The sequence below is a fragment of the Labrus mixtus genome, chromosome 2 (genome assembly GCF_963584025.1).
Source record: "Labrus mixtus chromosome 2, fLabMix1.1, whole genome shotgun sequence".
Lineage (NCBI taxonomy): Eukaryota > Metazoa > Chordata > Actinopteri > Labriformes > Labridae > Labrus > Labrus mixtus.
In genome coordinates this window covers 6,186,621-6,209,272 of record NC_083613.1, presented here as the reverse complement: position 1 = coordinate 6,209,272, position 22,652 = coordinate 6,186,621, and the positions used below count along the sequence as shown (strand labels likewise).

Below are 22,652 nucleotides of genomic sequence, written 5' to 3'. Positions count from 1 at the left end.
TCTTTCTCCTGATAAAGTTCACATTCTGCTGGACAAAAGCTTGTCTGTCCTCTCTGCAGGAACAAACGGACGCCTCTTGACTTCTCTCCATTAAAAGACTTCTTTGAGTGTGTGTGTGTGTGTGTGTGTGTGTGTGTGTGTGTGTGTGTGTGTGTGGGGGGGGGGGCATAGAGCCGTTTTGAATATGACTTGATTACGTCTTTCCAGATCTTTTCCATTACAGGTTAAGTCGACATGCTCAGTGTTTTTATCTCTGCTCTGATGTGCTGGTCTTTGTAAAAAGAGCTGAATCAACGTCACTTATAGATGATTATTTATCACGGGGGTCAGCTGAAGTCACATTCTGCTCTAGCAATGCAACTCTTTTCAACAGATGGTCTACCTGGTTCAACATATGTTATCTGTTAAAAAGCTAAGCATGCGTCTACATCTAATCCAGCCTTATATGTATGATCTACAAAAACAATCATCTTATAGCCCCAAAAATAAATGAACTTGTTTCCCACAGAACATGCTCCTTTGCTGCAGCAAGCAACTGCTGAGGTAGTAATGGAGACCTAATGTCGGGCACACACTGTAGGATACTCAGCATCACAAACAAACAGGAGCTTGTTAGGAAGCTAAACAACAACAACAAATATTCCATGTCAGCTGGAGGTCCGCAGCCATTTCCAGCCAACGTTTTCGACGAGTTTGATGTCCTGTTTTTAACGAGTTCTAAGTCTTAATGTAGCTACCCAGTGTTTTGTTATTTCATGTTTTTGTGAAAAAAGAAATGTTTTTAAAATATGACAGAAGATCTGTAGTTTTTTAAAAGGTTCTGTACAATTAAAGAGTATTTAAAAACAGAGGTAGTATTGTTTCAAAGCACATGGTATTGAAAAGTGTGACAGATCACACACTGAGGGACATGTTTAAGATAGTTCTTGTGTTAATATAAAAACTGTAGATGGACTAGACCAGATGGATCAAATCATCGTCTTGTTGCATGTGTTTGTCTGGTCTTGTAGGCATAATGTCATGACACAAGAAAGTCTGACTTAAGACAGCTCAGACTGAGTGTTATCACCTTCTTACACCAAACACATGAGATGACTGGAGCGCCAATACTCCTTCAATAGTTGTTATGAAAATGAAATAGCTTGAAATATAAATACAAAACATCTGAGGGAACACTTAAAGGTCCCATATTCTTCTTTTTCTGGTTTTATATGATCTTTAGTGTGTTTTCCAAGTGTCCTGTGCATGTTTAGGCACATCTATGTGCAAAAGTTCAAAGTCCGCGGAAACGTGCCTTCTCCTACGTCCTCCTGTTAGCTGTAGCATTAGCTGCATGTAACGCTCGGTTCTAGCCCCCCTCGGAAAAAATTTGTCAGTCCGACGTCGTTGTCAGTGTGAGATCACTGATCTAAGCCCATTGGCTCGTTGTGGCAAGCCCAGCAGCTCATGTTGCACGCCTGTTAACTTCTGTAACACGCCCACGATATGCCGTAGCCTGCGGTAGCACAGTAGTGCTAAGGTGCTAATGTTTGTGCTCCCTTCGGAGCCAAGGTGGCGGCATTCCCAATATGGTAAAAGGGGCGGGACATTTCTGAGAACCGTGCTGAGCGACTGACCAATCAGATCAGACTTGGCCCACGTGGGGACTCTCACCGTGGGCACTTCAGAGCCTTAGAGAGAGAGTCAGAAGTGAGACGGTGCATGGAGCGACAGTTCATGAAAACAGACACTTCTTTAGAACTTTAGCTATTGTGAACATACTTTAGTAGGTACATAGATTAAATATATGAACCCCAAAAAGGGCATAATATGACCTCTTTAACATAATTTCAGGTACGAAGTTTCCCTTTTACCTTCCAGCCATGCAAATCTGAATCACCGTCTTGTTAGAGCTCAGCAGAGATCTCATCTGTGACTTTCTTTAACAAAACAAAACATGGAAGGAAAACAAAGACGAGGAGTATTCATGAAAGACAAGACGTGTTCTCTGCTGCTGTTTGTTTGGAGTCAGATGTTAGTTTACAATCAGGTTATATGCTGCATTCAGGTGCTCCTCAGACGGTCCATGTTTCTGAGTTTTTCGTCCGACTTCAGTGTGTTTACGTGCTTTCAGTTCAGAAAGTCTGAATGTTGTGACGACGACAGCAAACAGCGTGGAGGCTACGAAGAAGACGTGTGAATATCTCTTTCACGAGTTGTATTTAAAGCAAAAAGTCGATGTGCAATACGTGAATTAATCAAAACTCTCTTAAAATGAGCAAAAACTATTTTACCCCCCCCCATGTTGATGATGACTATGACGTCAACTGGGCAAGTCGGGCGCCTAATTCTTTCCCGAGTTTCCGAGTTGTTGTCTCGACTTGAGCAGGCGTTCATGTGCATTTTCCAACTCGGAAACTGTTTTTTTCCCGATGTGTCCGACACCACATGAATGCAGCAAAAGTCCTGGATAACAAAAGGAATGTGGTCATTTAAAGGCAGAGAGCAGGGTAGTCGGGAAACTGTGTGTGTGTGTGTGTGTGTGTGTGTGTGTGTGTGTGTGTGTGTGTGTGTGTGTGTGTGTGTGTGTGTGTGTGTGTGTGTGTGTGTGTGTGTGTGTGTGTGTGTGTGTGTGTGTGTGTGTGTGTGTGTGTGTGTGTGTGTGTGTGTGTGTGTGTGTGTGTGTGTGTGTGTGTGTGTGTGTGTGTGTGTGTGTGTGTGTGTGTGTGTGTGTGTGTGTGTGTGTGTGTGTGTGTGTGTGTGTGTGTGTGTGTGTGTGTGATGCACGAGGCAGTGAGCTCTTACCTAATAATGTATCGAAGGTAAGAGACTCCAGCTGCTGGCTTTTCATCAGAACTGAAACCAAACGAAGCCAGATGTTTCCTGCTAGCTGCCTTCACAGTACAAGTTTTACTGCTGTTCTACCTCCACCAACAAAGACTGTGTGTTTGAGCGTGTGCGTGAGTGTGTGTGTGTGTGTGTGTGTTAATGTGAGGTAATGTAATTGCGGTGAACACATGTAATCTCTTTTCCCTCTCTTTTTAAAACAAGCCCTCTTTTCTTCACAGTTCTTTGTGCTTTCTGACTCCCCCTCCTCTCTTTGCCACACAGAACTCAAGATTTTAGAGAGTGGAGGTCAAATCTGATTGAAACTTTAATGATCTCTGGGGATAAACAAGGTCGTAGCAGCACAATGAGATTCAAATAACAGCAAATTGTTGGCTGTAAACATACAAAGCCCCCAGTATTTCAAACCTTTGCCTTATTCTTAAGTCTTGGGGTCTAAATGATTGAAATGCATTCAACTTCATGTACCTATCAAAGTGCTTGTTGTTGTCACTGACAGGCTCATATTGCTGTTTTAAGTGTGTGACTACAGTACAGAGAGGATCCCGTAAGAGATGCACCTTTAAATTGAGGTGTGAGATTTTATGTTAAACCAGTAACAGCCTTTTCATTCCTCTTTTCAACATCACCTGACTCCATTGGTAGAAGCAGAAATGTATGCCACAGAATACAGCAGTAGCTGATCTACTTTGTCAAAACTTGTGTTTGTCTTCTTTTCATGTTTTTGTGTTTAGTACATATCCTCTTCTCTGTAGATCTGAACTAAGCTTTGAGAACTCCACAGTCACAAAATAACACAACAGTCAAACTGACCAAAACAACACAAACAAGTTTGGTGATCTGAGGGGTAAAGTTATGTTTTCATCAATGGAACCTGGTAGCTGAGGACAGAGTGATATAATGGTAAATGGACTTGTATTTTCTAGTCTTCTGACTACTTGAAGCGCCTTTACACGGCAGGTCACACTTACACATTCACACACTGATAGTAGTGACCATCAGAGGTAATGAATCGCATTTATATACATTCATATGCTACAGGGGGTTAAAGTGTCTTACTCAAGGACACATCGGACATGTAGCTGCAGGAGCTGGGGATTGAACCCCAAACCTTCTGGTAATGAGATGACTGACTACCATCTGAGCAACAGTAGCCCACTGTGATTTGGCCTTAAAGAAACCCATAGTGACTCAACAAAATGTTTTTTTTATACTTTCTGTAACATTGACAGACACTCAGAATAACAATCTGAACCTGTCAGCTGCAAAAAAATAAAAATAATTGTGGCTGTATTTTGATTGGGGGTATTTCCTTCTAAAGATTTCCATGCAGTGGCTCCATACCATTTCCAAACCTTTGTGCCTACACTTCTTTTAGAGCCCTTAAATATGTGTAAATGATTAAAATTAGCACAGTTGATGAATGAGGAGGGGGTAGTAGCTTGTGTATTTACTCAGTATATTGTTTGGACTAAATGTGGTCCTGTAGGTACCTCCTCCACTCAGCTTTAAAAATAGTGTGAAGATTTATTTCTAATGTCTAATATTAGATGATATGCCTGTGCATGTTTCAGATAGAGGAGCTGTGATTGGAGGTCCTGTCAATGCTGAAGTCTTACTTGTATGTGAAGTATTCAGTTCACATGTAGTCCATCTGTCATACATGTGTCTGATCTTTAGGTCTGTCTGGTCGGTCAAAAACTTTTTTTTAGCAGAAGATAACCTTTTTGTTTCAACATCAATTTACAACAACAAAAAAAATCATCAGTCCTATCTGTTGTTTTTTTTGTAATTAAATCGGGGAGAGATTCAGAAGGGAATGACATGCAAGAAAGGGGACATGGCTGGGAATCAAACCCGGACCGCCCACTTCGAGGGCAATAGCCTCTGTACATGGGGCGTGCAAATATTATTCTGCTGTTTACTGTAGGTGCTGTGTTTCTCTCTTTTATGAGAAAAATGGATTGATAAACTCTCTCCAGGTCTACCAACAAAAGTGTGCGGAGAAAACTGAATATACAGTACAGTACGTAAGACATGGAGGAAGACCAGCCATTTTATTAGTACCCCCCCAACAAGGAAATGGTCATCTGAAGGGATCTAACCCCGGTTCCATAAGGACCTGGTTCTACATTTTTTCCAAATAAATAATTTATTATGGGCTACTGCTGTTGGGGGGACGGTAACCTCCAGGTGTGCTCTTAGATTATCTGGAGAGAAAAAACAAGTGTTTTGAAACAGCAGGTGATGTAACCTGATGTTATGTCACATTATGTAACATCAGACACTCTCCACTCTATATCCATTAAATATTCATTAAACACCATGCACCTATCAGCTGTCAGTAATGATCAGACTCCACATGTGACCAGTCAAGTAAAAGACAGACCTCCAACATGAAATGTTTCACATGTTGTGATATTTCAATTTAAAATGTATACACAATACATCAGACCAATAACTTACTTTTTTCTTCTTTTACCCATGTTTTATTACATTGCAGCTACTCCTAACCTTTTCCTATGATAGTTTTTGTATCTGCTCTCTTGTCATCTGTAACTCAGCACCAGTCGATGTGTATTCAGAGGAATACAATGATTGAATAAATGAGGTAGCTTGTATTCCACATCCTGACAGAAACAATACCACCTGAAACTTTAAGCTCTACTGTAACTATATTTAAGTCTTTGCAGCTAATTGAGGAGGTACGGTTAAAATAATTGAGTAAAAAAAATGATGATTCAGCGCTATTAAACACAAGTGTCACAGCCCAGGCTCAGTGAGCTGAACGAGGAGGGAGACCACAAAGTTTTAAAGTGATTTTAAGAATAATTTATTGAAACTTAGACAAGCAGGAGTCAGGGAATCGACAGCAGGAGGAGCGCTGACACAGTCAGGGGTCGTCACAAAAGTAACAGTGTCAGTAGGGAAAGGGTTTCTACTCAACACTTACCCCTTACATCTGGTGAGGAAACTTTGGAAACGGATGCTCCCTCTCATTGCATCCAGTTAAGACAGTGTTCATGTCCATCGATGGACTTCTCATCATAACTTTAAGACAAGAAGAAAATCATGTTGCACTTTTTTTCTATGCATGGTAGCAATAATGATGTATGAAGACAAGTAGGACTGTCTGGACCTCCCTGCTCAGCTGGAGATCAGGTTGCAAGTTCGAATCTGTAAAAAACATAAAACAAGCACGAGTAGTAAGTTCTATGCGTTGGAAGGCATGTTTGAAAGTCAATAAATATGACTTGAATGAACTGTTACACAGTCAATAATTGTTGTTCGTATAGCTGCAGAAATGAAATATGTATTTGTTGTAAAGGCTGTGGGATGAAAAGCTGGTGAAAGATGGTTGAGATATAAAAGATGCTTGCTCTAAATCTTTTATTTCATGTCCCTCACTGATACTTTTTTTTTGTCTTCACCTCACATGCTCAACTCAAAAGCTCTTTCTGCACACACACGCACACACAGATCCTAAGCTCCTCGTGTCCCTCTTCTGGTGTGAAGAGGACGACGTCACAGCTCTCATAGGAATTAAACCTCCTTTGGTTTTAGAGAGGAATGTGTGATTCAGAGTCATACTCCACATTTCAACAACTGGAGAAGAGCCACATGTTCCTGAAAAATTTTCACATCCTCATGGTTTCAGCAAAGGTTTTATTTTCTTCTTTTATACATGAATGTTTAAATACACTATATTCAGTTATTTTTTCAGAAAGGTTCAGCCCAGTGAGAACTTTTTTTTTTCATGCGTCAATGTCAGGAATGATGATTGTATCGGCATTTCTCTGAAGTCGTTTCACAGGGCTGTGTAATATCCAAACTATGCATGGATGCAATTTCAACACATTAGATTTCTTTATGGGCTGTGTGATGTTATCAAAAAGTATCTGAGACCTTGTAAAGAGAGAGCAGACTGTATTATATGGGATACAACTTCAAAAAACAAAAAACACAATTTCTGTGTGTGATTGTGATCAACATAAATCAAAGTTTCTGTTAAAAAAACATAGATTTTTTCATCAGTAGAAAAATGTTCACTCGGAGGTCTTATAATTTGATTTATTTTGTCCAAAGAATGTAACTGAGCAAATCGCTGATTGCTGGTTGAAAGTTTTTTTTGTGACTAGATTCACTCAGTAAGGCCAAATCCTCTAGAGTATGAAACAGAAAGAGTTGAGAGTTTAAGTTGAAGTTTACTTCTTCCTTCACTCACAGTAACACAGGTACAGAAACGACAGTAGCCATACAATGTAGCTGTGTGTTTGGGTCTTGCTGCTCCTGTTGTCTCGACATTAAGATGCTTTTATTGTGAAACCAGGAAGTTACACTATCCTGATCTCAAGGAGTACAGTGACTTAGCACTAAGTCACTTTGTGTTTGTCGTTGGGGCTAGAAAGTCACAGTCAAGCATTAGTGACAGGTAAAAGGCGTGAACATGTAACAAACTCAACATGACTTGTATTTAACTATTGTGCAGCTTCAGGTGAGCTGAAGGAACACTAAAGAGGGTGTCCGTGCTGCGATGTCGGCTCGTTTGCAAAAATAAGCACATGGCGAGCATTTAAGCTCTTACCCACATCGTCAAACAGAACTTTGTCGTTAGATGTTGGCTAACATATTCTTGTTATGTTACTTGGGAGTACACCACACAAACAAATAGATCATCCCTGTCCTTTTAAGAAATCAGCAGTTGGGTTCAAGCTGAGCATCAGCCATCATCCTGATAGATGGATAAACAAATGACATCCCTGTGTGTGGTTTCTGTAAAGGGGATTGAAGTTAATATTTCCTGTTTTTACCTCCTCTCTCTCAGGTCTCCCCAAACCTCGCACAGTAGCAGAGAAAGCATCCACAGCAGCTTCCCCTAGTCCCACTACGTCCAACTACAAACCGACAACCAATCAGCAGCCAGCGTCGGGGACGGGTGGCAGACCTGCCGCACCGACCACCGCATCAAAACTTCCTGTTAAAGGATTAACAACAAGTCTCAGCTCCTCCTCACTGGGAAGCAACGAGAACAATGGAGGCACGAAAGGTGAGGCGGTGGGAAATGTGTGTATAAGAACACACGCACACACATGCACACATGCACACACACACACATTGTATCATTGGAGGAGGTTTTCTTTGGTGTGGTTTCCCTTTCCCTGCTGACTTAACTTCCCTCTTGTTCCACTGTGTGTGAGTCACACACACACACACACACACACACACACACAGTCCCACATGAACAGTCCTCTGACATTGATAAAGACTCTTGTAAAAACAGGCTGTTGGAGGGAAATATACAGTCAGATCCTCTCTGCACGCCCTGTGAGATTTCAGAGAGTGTGTGTGTGTGTGTGTGTGTGTCTGTTTGTGTGTCTGTGTTTCTATGTGTGTGTGCGTGATCATGCATGCACAGAAATCTGCCCACTTCCTCTGTGGAGGTCAAGGAGCACATCTAGTCAGGATTCAGAATACTGTGTGTGTGTGTGTGTGTGTGTGTGTGTGTGTGTGTGTGTGTGTGTGTGTGTGTGTGTGTGTGTGTGTGTGTGTGTGTGTGTGTGTGTGTGTGTGTGTGTGTGTGTGTGTGTGTGTGTGTGTGTGTGTGTGTGTGTGTGTGTGTGTGTGTGTGTGTGTGTGTGTGTGTGTGTGTGTGTGTGTGTAGAAATGATCTGTCTTTAATCTATTATATCTCATTATTATCATAGTAAGTTTGAACCAAAACTAAAAAATCTGTACGAGTCAAAACAAGCATTTCTGAAAGTTTAACACGTGTCACTTCTTACTGCCCTTTTGTTCTCTTATCTTCACACCCACCCACACACCTCTCCTCTCTTCTCTTTTCTGCTGCCAGCTGTGTTTCTTGTGTGTTTCTGCTCTTTGACAATATTCACCAGCAGTACACTTTCTTAGTTTTTAAAAAAGGTTTATTTTTGGACAGTGGATACAGTCAGAAATCAGGGAGTGGGGAATGACATGTGGGAGGACAACAGCCTCCGTACATCGGGCACTGCCAGTTTTTAAAGCTGCTCTAATAACACAACTTGCTTTTTTGAAATGTTTCACTTGTTATTCCGATATCACATCAGGTAAACCACGTGTGTTGAGGCTTGTTGTTGAACAGCGTAGCATGTCATAACAATGATCCTTATGCATGATAACATCAGGAATGAGCAGCTGCAGAAAACATATTCAAACAACGCCATCAGAAGCTTCAGTTTTAACACTGCACTCCAGTTGCTGCATTTTATGATCCAGAAAAGGACTACCAAATTACAAGTGCTCGTAATGGGAGTGGAGACTACATACTTTTGTCCACAGGGGGCGCCAACATCCACAACATCCGGCCCTCTGCTGGGATTAAGTTTAAACACAAACTGGAGCTTTTATGCAAATAAAAGGCATGATTGGGTTAACTGATATTATCCGAATAAGTAAAACCATCTGATTTCAATATTTGATCAAATGGTGTAGTTTTTAATCTGGTCACATTACTTTAGATCACACACCACCTGTTTTATGTATTTAATATAATATTTTAAAGAACCTGCACACAACTCTGTAAACATGTTTATACCTGTTCTTTAGAGTGTAACACGGGCCAGGTAAACATAAAAATTTTTTTTTTTTAAATATATATTTTTAAACTTTTTTACTTTCCTTTTTTTTTTTTTCTTTTTTCTTTTTTAGAAAAACAATACTTCTGAAAATTTATTTTGATCTGTAAGAAAAAGGCCCTTTCTCTGCCACTCTTTGGGACTGAATATATTGTTACCATGGAAACCCAATGTTTGGTTCTGAGAGAGCTTGGAGATGTTTGTCTTGCTAAGTAGCCTAAACTTTTCACCTGCTGTTTAACGTCTTTGAGAGTTAGTCTGATCTGATGTTATACTGGATTACTGAAGTGAAGCTAGCAGCAGAATGAAGCACAGAGATATAAGTCAGGATGAATCAGACTCTTACACTACACATACAAACAACTGGATGCAGGAAAAAAAAAAGGAACACTTAAACAAGAAAAGAGGAAGGCGGGAAAAAAAGTTTTACTTGATTTACGGTCATGAAAATTCTTTGATTTCAGTTCCATTATATAAATTCCAGTCACAGTGTTCCACTCTGTACTGCATGCTTATATGTATATATGTATATGTATATATGATATCACCTAATAACATTACCACACATTTTTCTATTTAGAGCCCGGCCTGGCTGATTATAAATGGAGTCATATGAGTGTCATAAAAATAAGTGAATCTTTAAAAGGAATGTTAATGTGGAAAAAACCCTGTGAGATTATATAAAGGGGAATTACGAAACCAATTAACGGGGAAATAGGAATTATATGAATAGAATATAGATACATAGTTAAAGGCTTTTTTGTACGTTGTTGTGCTTCTGGATGGTAGGTAGTGTTAGTGGAGAAAAAAAGGATCAACAACCAGGATGCAGGTTTGTCGGCTGAAACAGAAATATATTTGGGCAAACGACAGACACACACAAAATGATGATAATGAGGAATGTGCTCCTTCCTCTCGGCCTGGACATCAACATTTTTCAAAATGATCTACATTTTACCATTAGAGACAGTATACTATGCTCCATAACAATATCAATGTTTTGCCTACCTGTCATGGGTTGCTTGTTAACCTGACGTTTCAAAAACGATGACCCATCAAACAGCAAACCCATGGTCTTGGGTTTTGTAAAAAATTTATGTTTCCTCTTTCTTCATTCTTCCAGGACCAACAGGGACAAAGCCAGATGAGCGACCCAGCAGGAGCACTCTCCCTGAGGGCAGCCAGAGTGCAGCAAAGCCCCTCGTCTCCACCAGCACCAGTACTCCCAGTGAAGCAGCTCCCAGTACAAACAGTGGAGTCACTGCAGCTCTAAAACTTCCTGCCATGAGGAGCAGAGCTCTGTCTCTGCAGGCCAGGTCCCCTGCTACAGGTGAGCCACATAAATATCCTTCACAACAAAGCACATCTACATTTCACACTGTTGACTTTTTATTCTTTTAGTATTATTTAAGAATCAATTGTTTGTATTGCTTTTATAAAAGGAAATTCCAGTGATTTCTTTTTTGGCTGACTCATTAGGTTTTAAAGAGACTTTAAACACTCCTCATTAAAGTGGAGCTGGTCAGATGTTTGATTAAGATAAACTCTGCAGAATTCACTCATCAGTCACAGCAGCTCAACAGTCAAAGAGAATAAATATTACCAACCATAATAAAAATAAAAATAGAAAATTAAAACTATATTTAAAACACTAAGACCTTTTACTGCTATAGAAATGAACATGGTGTGATTACTAATTGCACTTAAATGGTTACCACAGGGTGTGCTGCTTTATGTTATGATTAAAACTCAACAGGATTTTAATCCTGCAGAGATGAAATGGAATTGTCTGTGCAATAAGAAGTATTACATACATTTATAAAGTTGTAATGCTCTTCTCGGTTGTTTTAATATAATGAATAATAAGTGTTCTTATACAGCAGTGAAGATTTGTTATACTATCTAACTGTGTGTTTTTAAAATGGAACAGAATGAGAGTTTAATGTTTTAAAGCTGTGAACAACTTTGTAATTTCCCTTTCATTTCTAAACTGGATAGCAGGTTAGATTCTAAAAACATTTGACTTGAGTACTTTGCATTGGAGGGAAAACAAGACAGCTGTTGTATGTTGCCTCTTGTCTGGGTCACAAACTGGATAATACACACTGGATGAGTGCAATAACAAAATATAGCAGAGAACAAGGGAAAGACGGTCGATGATAAAAAGATGGACAACAACTTCTTGGTCGTGATCCGGTTTCTCTGACTTCAAGTATCTGTCTTAGTTAAGAAGATCCAGCTAAGTGTTGCCTTCATTTCAAAGTGACAAGCCCCTCTGTAGAACTTATACGATGGACTTTGACTTCTTCTGCATCCTCTCTCCAGGTCTGAAGGCCCCGTCTGTCACCAACTACATCACGGCAAAGACGTCAGCCACCAATCAAACGGCAGCCAAGACGCCTCCTGCCGCCGGGCAATCGCTCGTGAAGCAGGCATCCCAGAATCCCTTGCAGAGGAGGGGCTCTGCGAGGCTCAGTCGACTGAACAGCACAGGTGAGGGAACAAGAGGATATGAAATGTTTGTGTGTTTTGGCGAGGAGAGATGTTTGTGTGTAAAGTGCATCAGGTGTGTCGGCAGTAATCCCAGGATTTTTGGCAACTGTTGCCATGGAAACCTTCCAGCGTTATCACAGCGGCTGTGTGTGATGTGTGAACTTTGATGTGTGTGGGAGCAACTTCAGTCAAATCACCTCAAGCTGTTGAGAATTACATTTCTTTCTTTCTTTCTCTTCTTGTGACATTCTTATTGGTTCTGATTTTCAATAAGGTGTTGGAATGATTTGTCCCTTCAGTGTCTCATAAGAACCAGTATTCCCACCTCGTTGTCCCACAACAGCGCTGTTTGTGTGATGTTGTTTTACACGTAGTGTTTCTGCAACGCTGTAACGTGAAACGTGAAATCACAGACTGGGACACCAATATAACGCTAAATCAATATGAAAAGAAACAAAGATGCACAGTAATAGCAGAGATTTGTTACATTGCTGTTACTGCGGGATTGCAATCTGACCATACTCTTGGACTCTGACGTGTCATCCATCATCTTTGATTTCCTCAGCATCAGTATTTTTTAAATCTAAGACTCTGCATACTCTTCCACACACCCACCTCCCTTAAAAGCTTTATATGTGATTTTTCACACTTAAATATAATATAAATCAAGTATATCCTCTGAAAATAACTCTGTGAGTCATGACTGTCTACAATGGGTGTAACACCCGAGTCCCACAGTCTGTGATGTTTTCAGAGTTTTCAGAGTCCTATCTTCAGTTTGTTTACATCGCCAGGACGGCCGGCTGACTCCTCCCCTCGTGTATAAAAGTTGTTTAATTGAGGGACTAGAGAAAAGAAGAATAACATACTGTACTCACTGATTAACTGTGTTTCTAGATCACGCTCATTTCAGGTAAATTTACATGCAGTGTGAAGATACGAGCTAGCATTAGCATGCTAACACAACAATGAATTGTTTTGGTTTCATGCTGGTGCTCAAGGGCGACATCTGCTGGATGAAAAAATCGCATATAAAGCCTTTAACTAGACCAAACCCAATAGATATTTTCAATTCTAGAAAATGAAAGGATTGTCCGTCCTAGAATTGCTTCAAACTGCCGGGAGTTCATAAATAAAGGGGGGTAGTGTTTTTCTACAAATATCATCTGTAGTTTTTTTAGATGCACAAGTAATCAGAAAGATACTGTAAGGTGGCCAACACTCAAGTCCGGGTATCTCTGTCCATATTGGAGAATAAAAGCTGGAATTGAAAAACCTTTAGAAGTCAGTTATGTGAAGTAAGGTCATTTGAGACAAAGTAAAAATGGAGAAGCCTCATGTCACCTGCTTGGCAAATATTTAAGGACTTACATACACTTCTATTTGACAGACACCTCTCAACAGGAAGTCAATGAATACCAACAGACTACCAGTCTCATTGTACAGATGAACTAATTTATGTTAAACATGTTTAAATATACTTTAAACATCACACAGCCACAACAGCTCTTGAGACACCTTTTAGAGTTGAGTTAAGAAAAACAAAGAAACAAAAACATGTCCTGACATAGGAATCACATCTTCTATGAAGTATTGCTGGTGTCCTACATGTAGACCATGTGAAGCTGGGCCCAGTGGACACAACCCCCCTCCCTCCATGTGGTGGCTCTGTCTCGGAGGCTGGTCCTGGAAGAAGTTCCTTTAAGGACCGCATGGAGCCAGCGCTCAGTCATGCTGTCATGGCCACACACACACACACACACACACACACACACACACACACACACACACACACACACACACACACACACACATTCACATAAGCGCCACACATCAGAAACCCCACACATGCATTTGATTCATGCTCCTCCCTCTGTCATTCACACACACCGCAGCAACCCTCAGGCGACAGTGGTTAGCAGCGAGGGCCCCAGTGGCTTTCTTGAACTCTTCTCGTCTCTCTTTAACATGAACTTTATTGACTTGACTCACACATATGCACATAAAAACACAAACATACACCACTCTGATTGTCCCATGAATAGTCTTTAAACTCTGGGACAAATATTTATGTGTTGTCTCTGAGATTTAGCTTTTAAAAGTCTGAATTAAAGTTCAGATTTCTGATTAGATGTTATTTAACGATTGAAGCTATTCAGACACATTTTTCTAAACCAACACCATACCCAGTAAAACCTAAATGTGTACACAACAGAGAACGCAGTACGATTTGAGCCGTGTGAAAACTTTTAGTCCCAGGAGCTACTCATGATATCTATTTTAACATAAACTACATCAGCAGAAAGGCCTTTGCTTATTTTAACTAATGAAACCTCCCTCTCTTCTAAAAACAAAACTGAAGCTTAATTATTCATTTGACACCAGAGCACTATATGTCACAATTTAGGAAGTGACATGAAGGAGAAGCTGTCTCCTGACGCTCGATGAGCTAAAACATTAGCTCATTTTAACTAGTGCTCAAACCAATGCTGTTTACTGCAGCTTTACACATTCTTTTTATTCTTACTACTTTTAGTTTTATAGTTTTAAAATGCCATTTGAGTTGTTAATGTCTAGTTTTTTAAAAATGTATTTCTGTGTCTAAAATGTCTTTAAATAAACTTGCGTCCCATCGTACATAATGAAAGTTGTCTCATATTAGGTTTAAATATATGAATTATTACATTATAACAAACTCCTGTCAATAAATTGTAATATAAATGAAAAGCAAACACAGCTTTAATAATGTTTTTAAAAAGGATTGAGGATTGTTGTCGGGCTTGTGTGTTATTAAGAGGAACCTCAAAGACTGACTGCACACATGTGGAGAGAAATACAAATGTTGTTGAAACCCTGGATGTAAGACAGTATGTTACAATGAAACAACAGAACAAGAGAAATAAAAATGAACTTCCTCTGCAGCAGTCAGTTATAAAATACAAAAAAAAAGAATGAGCTTAAGAAGAACAGATTAGCTCTTTGTGTAAAACAAAGACATCTTTTCACTGAGCGCATGTGTTTAGATGACTAGCTTCAATACGACACCTGCCACTGAGGGATGAAGCAGACGTGTGTGTGTGTGTGTGTGTGTGTGTGTGTGTGTGTGTGTGTGTGTGTGTGTGTGTGTGTGTGTGTGTGTGTGTGTGTGTGTGTGTGTGTGTGTGTGTGTGTGTGTGTGTGTGTGTGTGTGTGTGTGTGTGTGTGTGTGTGTGTGTGTGTGTGTGTGTGTGTGTGTGTGTGTGTGTGTGTGTGTGTGTGTGTGTGTGTGTGTGTGTGTGTGTGTGTGTGTGTGTGTGTGTGTGTGTGTGTGTGTGTGTGTGTGTGTGTGTGTGTGTGTGGCTCCTCCCACCCTTGCAGGATTTCTTCTTCATCGGGGTCCTTTCATCACATCTAACCTTGACATGATTCATCTTTGACTCTCTCTCTCTCTCCTGTTTACATGGACTCAGAGCAGGCTGAGCGAGGGAGCTGATGATGGAGAGAGAGAGAGAGAGAGCGAGTGAGAGGCTGTGAGTGAAGAAGATAGAGGGAGGGAGATTATTTAAATCCCACCCACTCCCCCTCCTCCTCCTCCCCTGCAGCATCCCTCCCTCCCTCTCTCCCTCCCTGCCTTTCTGTGTGTGTGAGAGCGTGTGTGTTTGTGTGTGCGGCAGTGACATAGAGGGAGTGTGTAGATGCATGTCTTTGTGTGTTTGTGTAACAGCACTCAAACGCACACACATCTCGCAGATGTGTGTAACGGCAGAGAGGGAGGACTTATCATCAGCAGTGTCCATGGTTTTCTCTCGCCCCTCCCTCCCTCACAGTACGACCTCTCTCTTATTTCCCTCCATCTTTACCGTTGGATGATTTACTACCACTTGGTCGACGGGGAAGCACGCAGCTTTTTTGGCGCCATTTTCTCTTCTTCTTCTTCTATTTGCATCAACAGAAACTGTCTTTTCTTTTTTTTTTGTTTCCCACTCTTTGAGCAGCTTGATGGACTCCCCCCCTTTTTTGTTTATTTAACGCTTTCATTTATCTCCCTCGAGTTAAAAATTTGATTTAAAATCCAGTTTTTGTCCCTTTTTTTTTTCCTGACTTTCTCGAGGATTTCTTGGAGATGTGAAGCAGGAATTTCAACCGCAACAACCTCTAAGACCGTTTCTCTCTCTTTCTTATACGGAAGTAATATCGCTGGTGAAAGAACAGTGGAACATTTTCATATCCCAAAGAGTTAAGACTTCAGGAAATATTGTGTCTCATTTTTGTTCAAGACCACTACCGGTGTGTTGTGATATATTGGATATCATTTCCTGCCAGTGAGAGTGGCAACAGTGGGAATCCTGACCAAAAGAAGTCACACTGTCGTTTCCTTCATCCCTGGGTTCTTGTGGAAGGAGCAGAGAAAGAGCTGAAATCTCAAGTTTTTTACGCACCAAAAACCCACGTTGTGAAGAGTTTTGGATTACAATCAGAGACGATGTTATGGTCTCCTAGACTGTCGCTGTCCAACTTCCACGTGAAGCTCACGGCCAAAGGACTTTTCCGAAACCTGCAGCTGCTGTCAGGATGCAGGAAGAACACCATGGTGTTCCACGCAGGTCTGGATGTTTCCCCAACACCTCCATAATCCTCCCATCTTCAATCCAACCATCAGTAGTTTAATTTTCTAAACACATCCATCTTTTCACATGTTGATCAAAACGAAGGTTCATGCTGACCCATTTACACCAACCCCTCTCATCCATCCATCATCTTTCCCCAGTTCATCTTCCAAACACCTTCCCTCGTCCTCCATAGATACACGTGGCAGGGTGGGGTTTAAATGGGAGGCTACCACACCCTGGTAGAGGAGAAATTTGTTTTTAAAGACTAATTCTGAAAGTATAATGTTTGTAATGTTTTCTTTAATAGCTGTCCCTTTTTGTTTTGAGGAAAAATCTGAGAGAAAAAAAAAAAAAATTACAATGATGCTGTCTTCAATTTTGTGCAGCAAAATGAGCAGGATGGTGCTGTGAAAACTACCGAGCTGCGCCTCGTGCATCCGTCTGCCCTACCAAAATAAAGTACTTGATTTTTTTGGGGGTGCTTTTTACACCTTTTACAAATGATTACTTACTCAATACTACCCTCCTTGAAATCTTCTGATGGGTGTGGCTGCCTTTAAATAAAGCGTAACATTCTGCTTTCTTGGCCTTTTTTTAAAAAATTTATTTAAAAAGCTTCTTCTTCAAACGCCACCTCATCTTCTCACCCCCCCCCCCCCCCCCCCCACTCCCCCTCCTCCTCCTCCTGTTTTCCTGCACGGCGTTGGCGGCCATTGTTGCCTCCGTCTCTCCTCCACTGTGGGGGCTTTCAGTATAGTATGCAAACCGGCTTCCACAGCCGCCACGCACGTCTCTGCTTACAATGGGGCCATTAGTTGTCTTAATGTGTGTACACAAGTCCGTGTGTGTGTGTACGTGTGTGTGTGTGTGTAAGCTTTCTGCACGAGTGCCTGAGCAGTGGCGTGATGAATCGCCATGGCTGCAGGCTCCTTCACAGGCGCGATGCCCTCGCCGAATGGGGGCTCCGATCACGTGACTGGCACACAAACACAAACCAGAAATAGAAGCATCATTGAAAGGCTTCTCTCTGTTCTCAAAGCATTCTGGGTAACATGGCAGAAGTCTTTGAACACTGTCAATGTTTGTATTTATTTTACACACTCCTGAGTCACTCTGAATGTTTGTGTCTTTATGCAGTTCAGAAAAGTCTAACAGAGATGATGTCATGAGGATCAGCTAAACAAACAGGACCCATGCTGCCTCTTTTCCGATACTTCAGTTAGAACACTGTCCATGTAGTACACCATGTACTTTATCATGTTGTCACAAATATAACAGCTAACTTAAATACATTAGAATTTCTCTTTGTCTTCTTCTTTTACTTTTTTTTTAACCTCGTCTTCTTCATGTTTTTAGTATTTGTCTTCATTTTTGTTTTATGTTTTAATATTTGTCCTCTTCTTAGCATTTGTCTTTCTCATCTTCATTTTCATTTTAGCTGTTTTTCTTCTTCACCATTTTTTTCATTTAGTTCATGTAGTAATTTTCTCCTTGTGTGTCTCGTTCATAGTTAACCCTTTCCTTATACTGTACCAATAATTCCTTTTTCATCTTCTTAGTATTTTTTTTTCTTCTGTCTTGTCATTGTTTCCCCGTGTTCCTTCTTGTCCCATTCCGTTCATTTCTCCTTTTGATTCTTCTTCCTCTTCTTCATGTTCTTCCCTTCTCTTTCTTGTCGTTCTCCACCAGCATGTTTCTCAAATTCTTCTCCAAACTCATCTTCTTCTCATCCTTATATTTTCTTGTTTCTTAGTTGTTCTTCCTCATGTTCATCTTCTGCTAAGTGTTTTGTTTTCTTCGTGCTTTTCTTCATCCCCATGTTATTGTTGCGCATGTCGTTCTTTATTTCTGTCGGCCCAGTCCTCTGTTTGTTTTCTTCTCCTTCTCTGCCATGTCAGTTTGATCTTCTTTCTTTCTTCACTCTTTGTATTTGTAATGTTTAGAACAGCCAGGTTTACACTGATTGACATCAGCTCAATGTGTGTTTGATGGTCTGATAACTGTGAGTGGCTTCATTTAGGTTTTGTACAATGTGTTAGTTACGATATATCTGAGGCGGAGACCATCAAGGTTAAAAAGATTCAAAGTTCTTTTCAACCAGGACCGACAGCCGACGATCTCCTTAAGTCCTGAAGAGGGAGAACTGAAGCTGTGACAGTAGAGTTTTGTTGTGCATGGATTGAACATTAGTGTTCAGTGTTAGCATTGGTTTAGCTGCTTTGCTAGCTCTGCAGTCTCACATGAAAACAAACTAAGGCAGTGAACCAGAGCTGAATATTTAAACCCCTCAGAAAAGCTGATTCAGTGTTTTTAAGACGTTTTGCCAGACACGTGCTGTGTCAGAGGCTTACAGTAAGTCCAACAAAAATCACCCACTGCCAGACACTTAATCAGAGTTCTGATCAGTGAGGATACAAGATGTAGAAAGTATTTCACATGTGAAGCGGGGGCAGATGTTAAACAGAGACCCCAGAGAGAGGAGCATTGTTTAAAAGGAGCAGAGAAGAGGAGACAGATTTTCTTCAGCTTGACGTTTGTTCTGACTTGTGTGTTTGTCAGCTTCATTACACCTCTGGGTTTATACTCAGCAGCATTCATTTCTTACATGTGTCTCAGCTCAATTACTGTCAAATCCTTCTTAATATCTGACAAACCACTTTATTCTTTGAAGGTCTTGGTTCGCTTGTTTGTTCAGCTGCGAATGATCTACAAATCAGCTCGCTTTCTGCAGGCTGTGTTTTTTCTTGTGTGGTCGCTGCTCACAGAACCATGTTCCTCCCTCTTCTTTTATTCAGCTCAGCCTCCTCACTCTGCCATCATGATGTTCCTCTCTGACTGTATTCCCCGCAGGCCCATCTGAGCCGAGCAGCACGTGTTTGGCTGCAGCGTGTTTGCTCCGTCTGAGCTCCACAGACCCACTTCCCTGCTGCCTGCCATCGCTTTGAAATATAGGTTACAGCAGGCTTTAGTCACCACATGTGCACGTCTGCACACACACACACACACACTCTGCAGAGGAACGCGCACAGCGGTTCAGCTGAGGCTGGCCACTCGTGCAAGCTTTAATCTGATGTGGAGGTTTCTGTTTTTCTCCTCAGTTTGAGGGCATTAGGGGCTGATTCTGCTGGAATGGTTTCATAGATTTGAGCTGCGGTTCACTCTAATGCTAGTGAAACTAGGTAGAGATGTTCTCTTTGCCGATCAAGGACAGACATGTGCTGTTTATGTTTCATCCACATCTCTGATCCACATTTCTAGAGCTGTCTGATCTAGAAACCTCATTATGACTCTGAGGCCAGAATCTGCTTGGTTTTTCACTCAAACAGGCGGTGGTTGAATCGGTCGAAATGATCTGAGCATTGATGTCACAGCAGATGGAAGGATGTATCTATAGATACTGTATTGATCCTGAGGAAAATTCAGGTATCCAGTACAAGCTTAGAAGCCACATGACATGAAACATCTCACAACACCCCCCCCCCCCAAATTTATTTACCCTTACAAAAAAAACTTCAAAATCTAAATTTAACTTAAACCAAACCAAACCTAAACAAAATGTTAGAACAGAGGTGTTGGAACTTCCACGGCTTAGCCTTTACCTTTTAGCTCTGCTGACTTATACCTCTGTCTCAGCTGCTCCGTTATGGGGTCAACAATGCTGGCTTGTTGGAAGTGAGAGCAGCTAAAGGGACATAACATCCATGGTATTGGAAAAAGCTCTTCACAGTGAGTGAAGTGCAAGAAGTTTTATAACCCCTCTCCTCTGCAGTGTTACCCATTCATAAGGTCATCTGGAGCCACTGGGTTTGTTTCTGACTGTCAGGTCAATTTGAGGCGAGCCTTTCAAATGTGGCCCAAAATAAAATGCAAATGAGAGAGGCTTTCTAGGGAGAGCATAGCAATGAGACTTTAGACCTTTTAAAGCGCAGACGGATTTAAAGACCTCTTAGATGGATTAGTGTTTGGCACTGTTTTAAGATGGACAAAAATCAAATGAGGAAAAGCTACATGTCAACATCCAACAAAAGAAAACACTCAGCCAGCAGGATGTGTTCAGAGTTCACATCAAGCATGGTACAGATGTTTATCTCATCTTGCGACCTGACAGACCCAGAGGTGTCAGGCTGGCGGCCTGTAGACCAGAGGTGCTGCTGAACTCAATAGAAGTCTTTGAAAACACGACAAACAACCCTAAAGAGATGCAAAGCAACTATAAATATATACTTAAAACAAAGATGCACTAAAAAAAAAGAATAAAGAGACACAATGTCCTGCAAAGATACAGAAACAACTACAGTGAGGCACAAGATATCAAAGAGATGCAACACAACCACAGAGATGAAGTAAAAACTACAAAGATGCAAAGGACTACAAATAGAACTGAAAACTAAAAAAACAAAGCACCACAATGAGAAATAGAAAAGACAGTAAAGATGTACTTAAGGATAACAGGTTTCCAAAGGACAAAAAATGGACTCATGACTACAAAGAAATTCAACTCAACCACAAAGAACTCAAAACAGTGCATGAATATCCATAAACAGACACAAAGGATTACAAAGAGAGCCTAAAGTGATGTCAGCATTATACAAGGAGGTAGAAACTGCAACAAAAAAGAAAGAGAGACGCGTAGGACAGAAAAGATAAACAACCACAAAGAGACATAAAAATTACTACAAAAACATGTAAAAGGACTACAAATAAACACAAAATAACCATCAGGACAATTCAACTGCTACAATGACAGATGTCAAAAGACAGCGTGGGTCCATTGTCTGATTGTTTAGTCAACATTTAATATTAAACACATCCCTTTTTTTATTTTCTACATAAAGATTTCATTGTACATTGTTTAAAATACTGACAGCTGTGTCAAGACCTCTTCACTGCTCCTTTTGAAACTCCAGTTTGCATCTTTATACTGGAAAGAAACCAGTAACAGTTGATCCAGTTTTGTTCATAAGACAGTACAAACACTAAGCTGTGTCTCTTTCTTAGTCCTGTTGGATGATATGTTAGAAAAAAGAACTCACAGGTTGTTGCTAGGTGACAGGATGATCTAGTTTTCAATGAAAACGGGTCAAATACTGGACGTATACACTTGTGAACAGTGACATGTTCTCGCTCTTGTTTCCATGGAGACGGTGATGTGGGGGCTGCATCTCCAGTGTAGCGATGATACAAATCTATGTTTGTCCCTTCTCCTCAGCAACATGTTTCCAGCCCTTTAGTCTGATTCAGTGAAAGTCTCTCTGCTCATGTCCTCCATCAAACCTTAAACATCAGCGGCTGCTTATCCTCTCTCGTCAGCTCTGTAGTCGTGTTGCATCTCAGTCCAGTTGTGTTGTTGTGAGTCTGCAGCTGAGTGGAGAGGGTACATGGTACAGTTCCAAACATAAACACAAAATGATACCCATACTGTTTTGGTCTGTTATAGAATAATATCCATCGGTATGAAGGTCTTCTAGTAAAAACTGTATTTTTGTCCAATACAAAGAAATAGAAATGATACATTTTATTGTCCTCAAAAGGAATGTCATCTCGGACTCACAGACATCCTGAGCACTATGTCATCGTAGTTTTAAGTCTTTCAGATGAAAACACTTCATGTCAATGATTCTTGGTTGTTAATTAATTATCCTGTTTAAATTCACACCATTTCTGTGAAATCTGAAAACGGCAGATAAAGGAGATAAATAAGAAAACCTGCAGTGTGTGTGTGTGTGTGTGTGTGTGTGTGTGTGTGTGTGTGTGTGTGTGTGTGTGTGTGTGTGTGTGTGTGTGTGTGTGTGTGTGTGTGTGTGTGTGTGTGTGTGTGTGTGTGTGTGTGTGTGTGTGTGTGTGTGTGTGTGTGTGTGTGTGTGTGTGTGTGTGTGTGTGTGTGTGTGTGTCCTTGTGTGTGTGTCCTTGTGTGTCCTGCTGTGCTGGCACACTTTTTTATCCTGCAAACACACATCCAGTCCAGTAATCCAGCGTTAATCTGACTCTGAGACTCTGGCCGTGCAGTGAGCTCACAGGTTTCTGCTCCAATCGGCTGTGATAGATTTTTAATACCATTTTCATACTCAGAAGTATGGAATCAGGGGTGCAATTAAAACAAAAGTATAGATAGAAAAAAAAAAAAAAACAA

The 22,652-nt window shown here is 40.8% G+C and overlaps 1 protein-coding gene across 2 annotated transcripts in view; it reads left to right on the top strand.

Annotated features, from left to right (window-relative positions):
* Positions 1–22,652, top strand: part of LOC132982323 (microtubule-associated tumor suppressor 1 homolog) — a 68,356-nt gene that overhangs the window by 21,675 nt on the left and 24,029 nt on the right. For both annotated transcript variants that reach the window (XM_061048760.1, XM_061048752.1), the window contains exons 5-7: positions 7,652–7,873; positions 10,564–10,770; positions 11,766–11,933. In XM_061048760.1, coding sequence (XP_060904743.1) covers positions 7,652–7,873; positions 10,564–10,770; positions 11,766–11,933 — 597 coding nt within the window. The remainder of the gene's footprint in view (positions 1–7,651; positions 7,874–10,563; positions 10,771–11,765; positions 11,934–22,652) is intronic.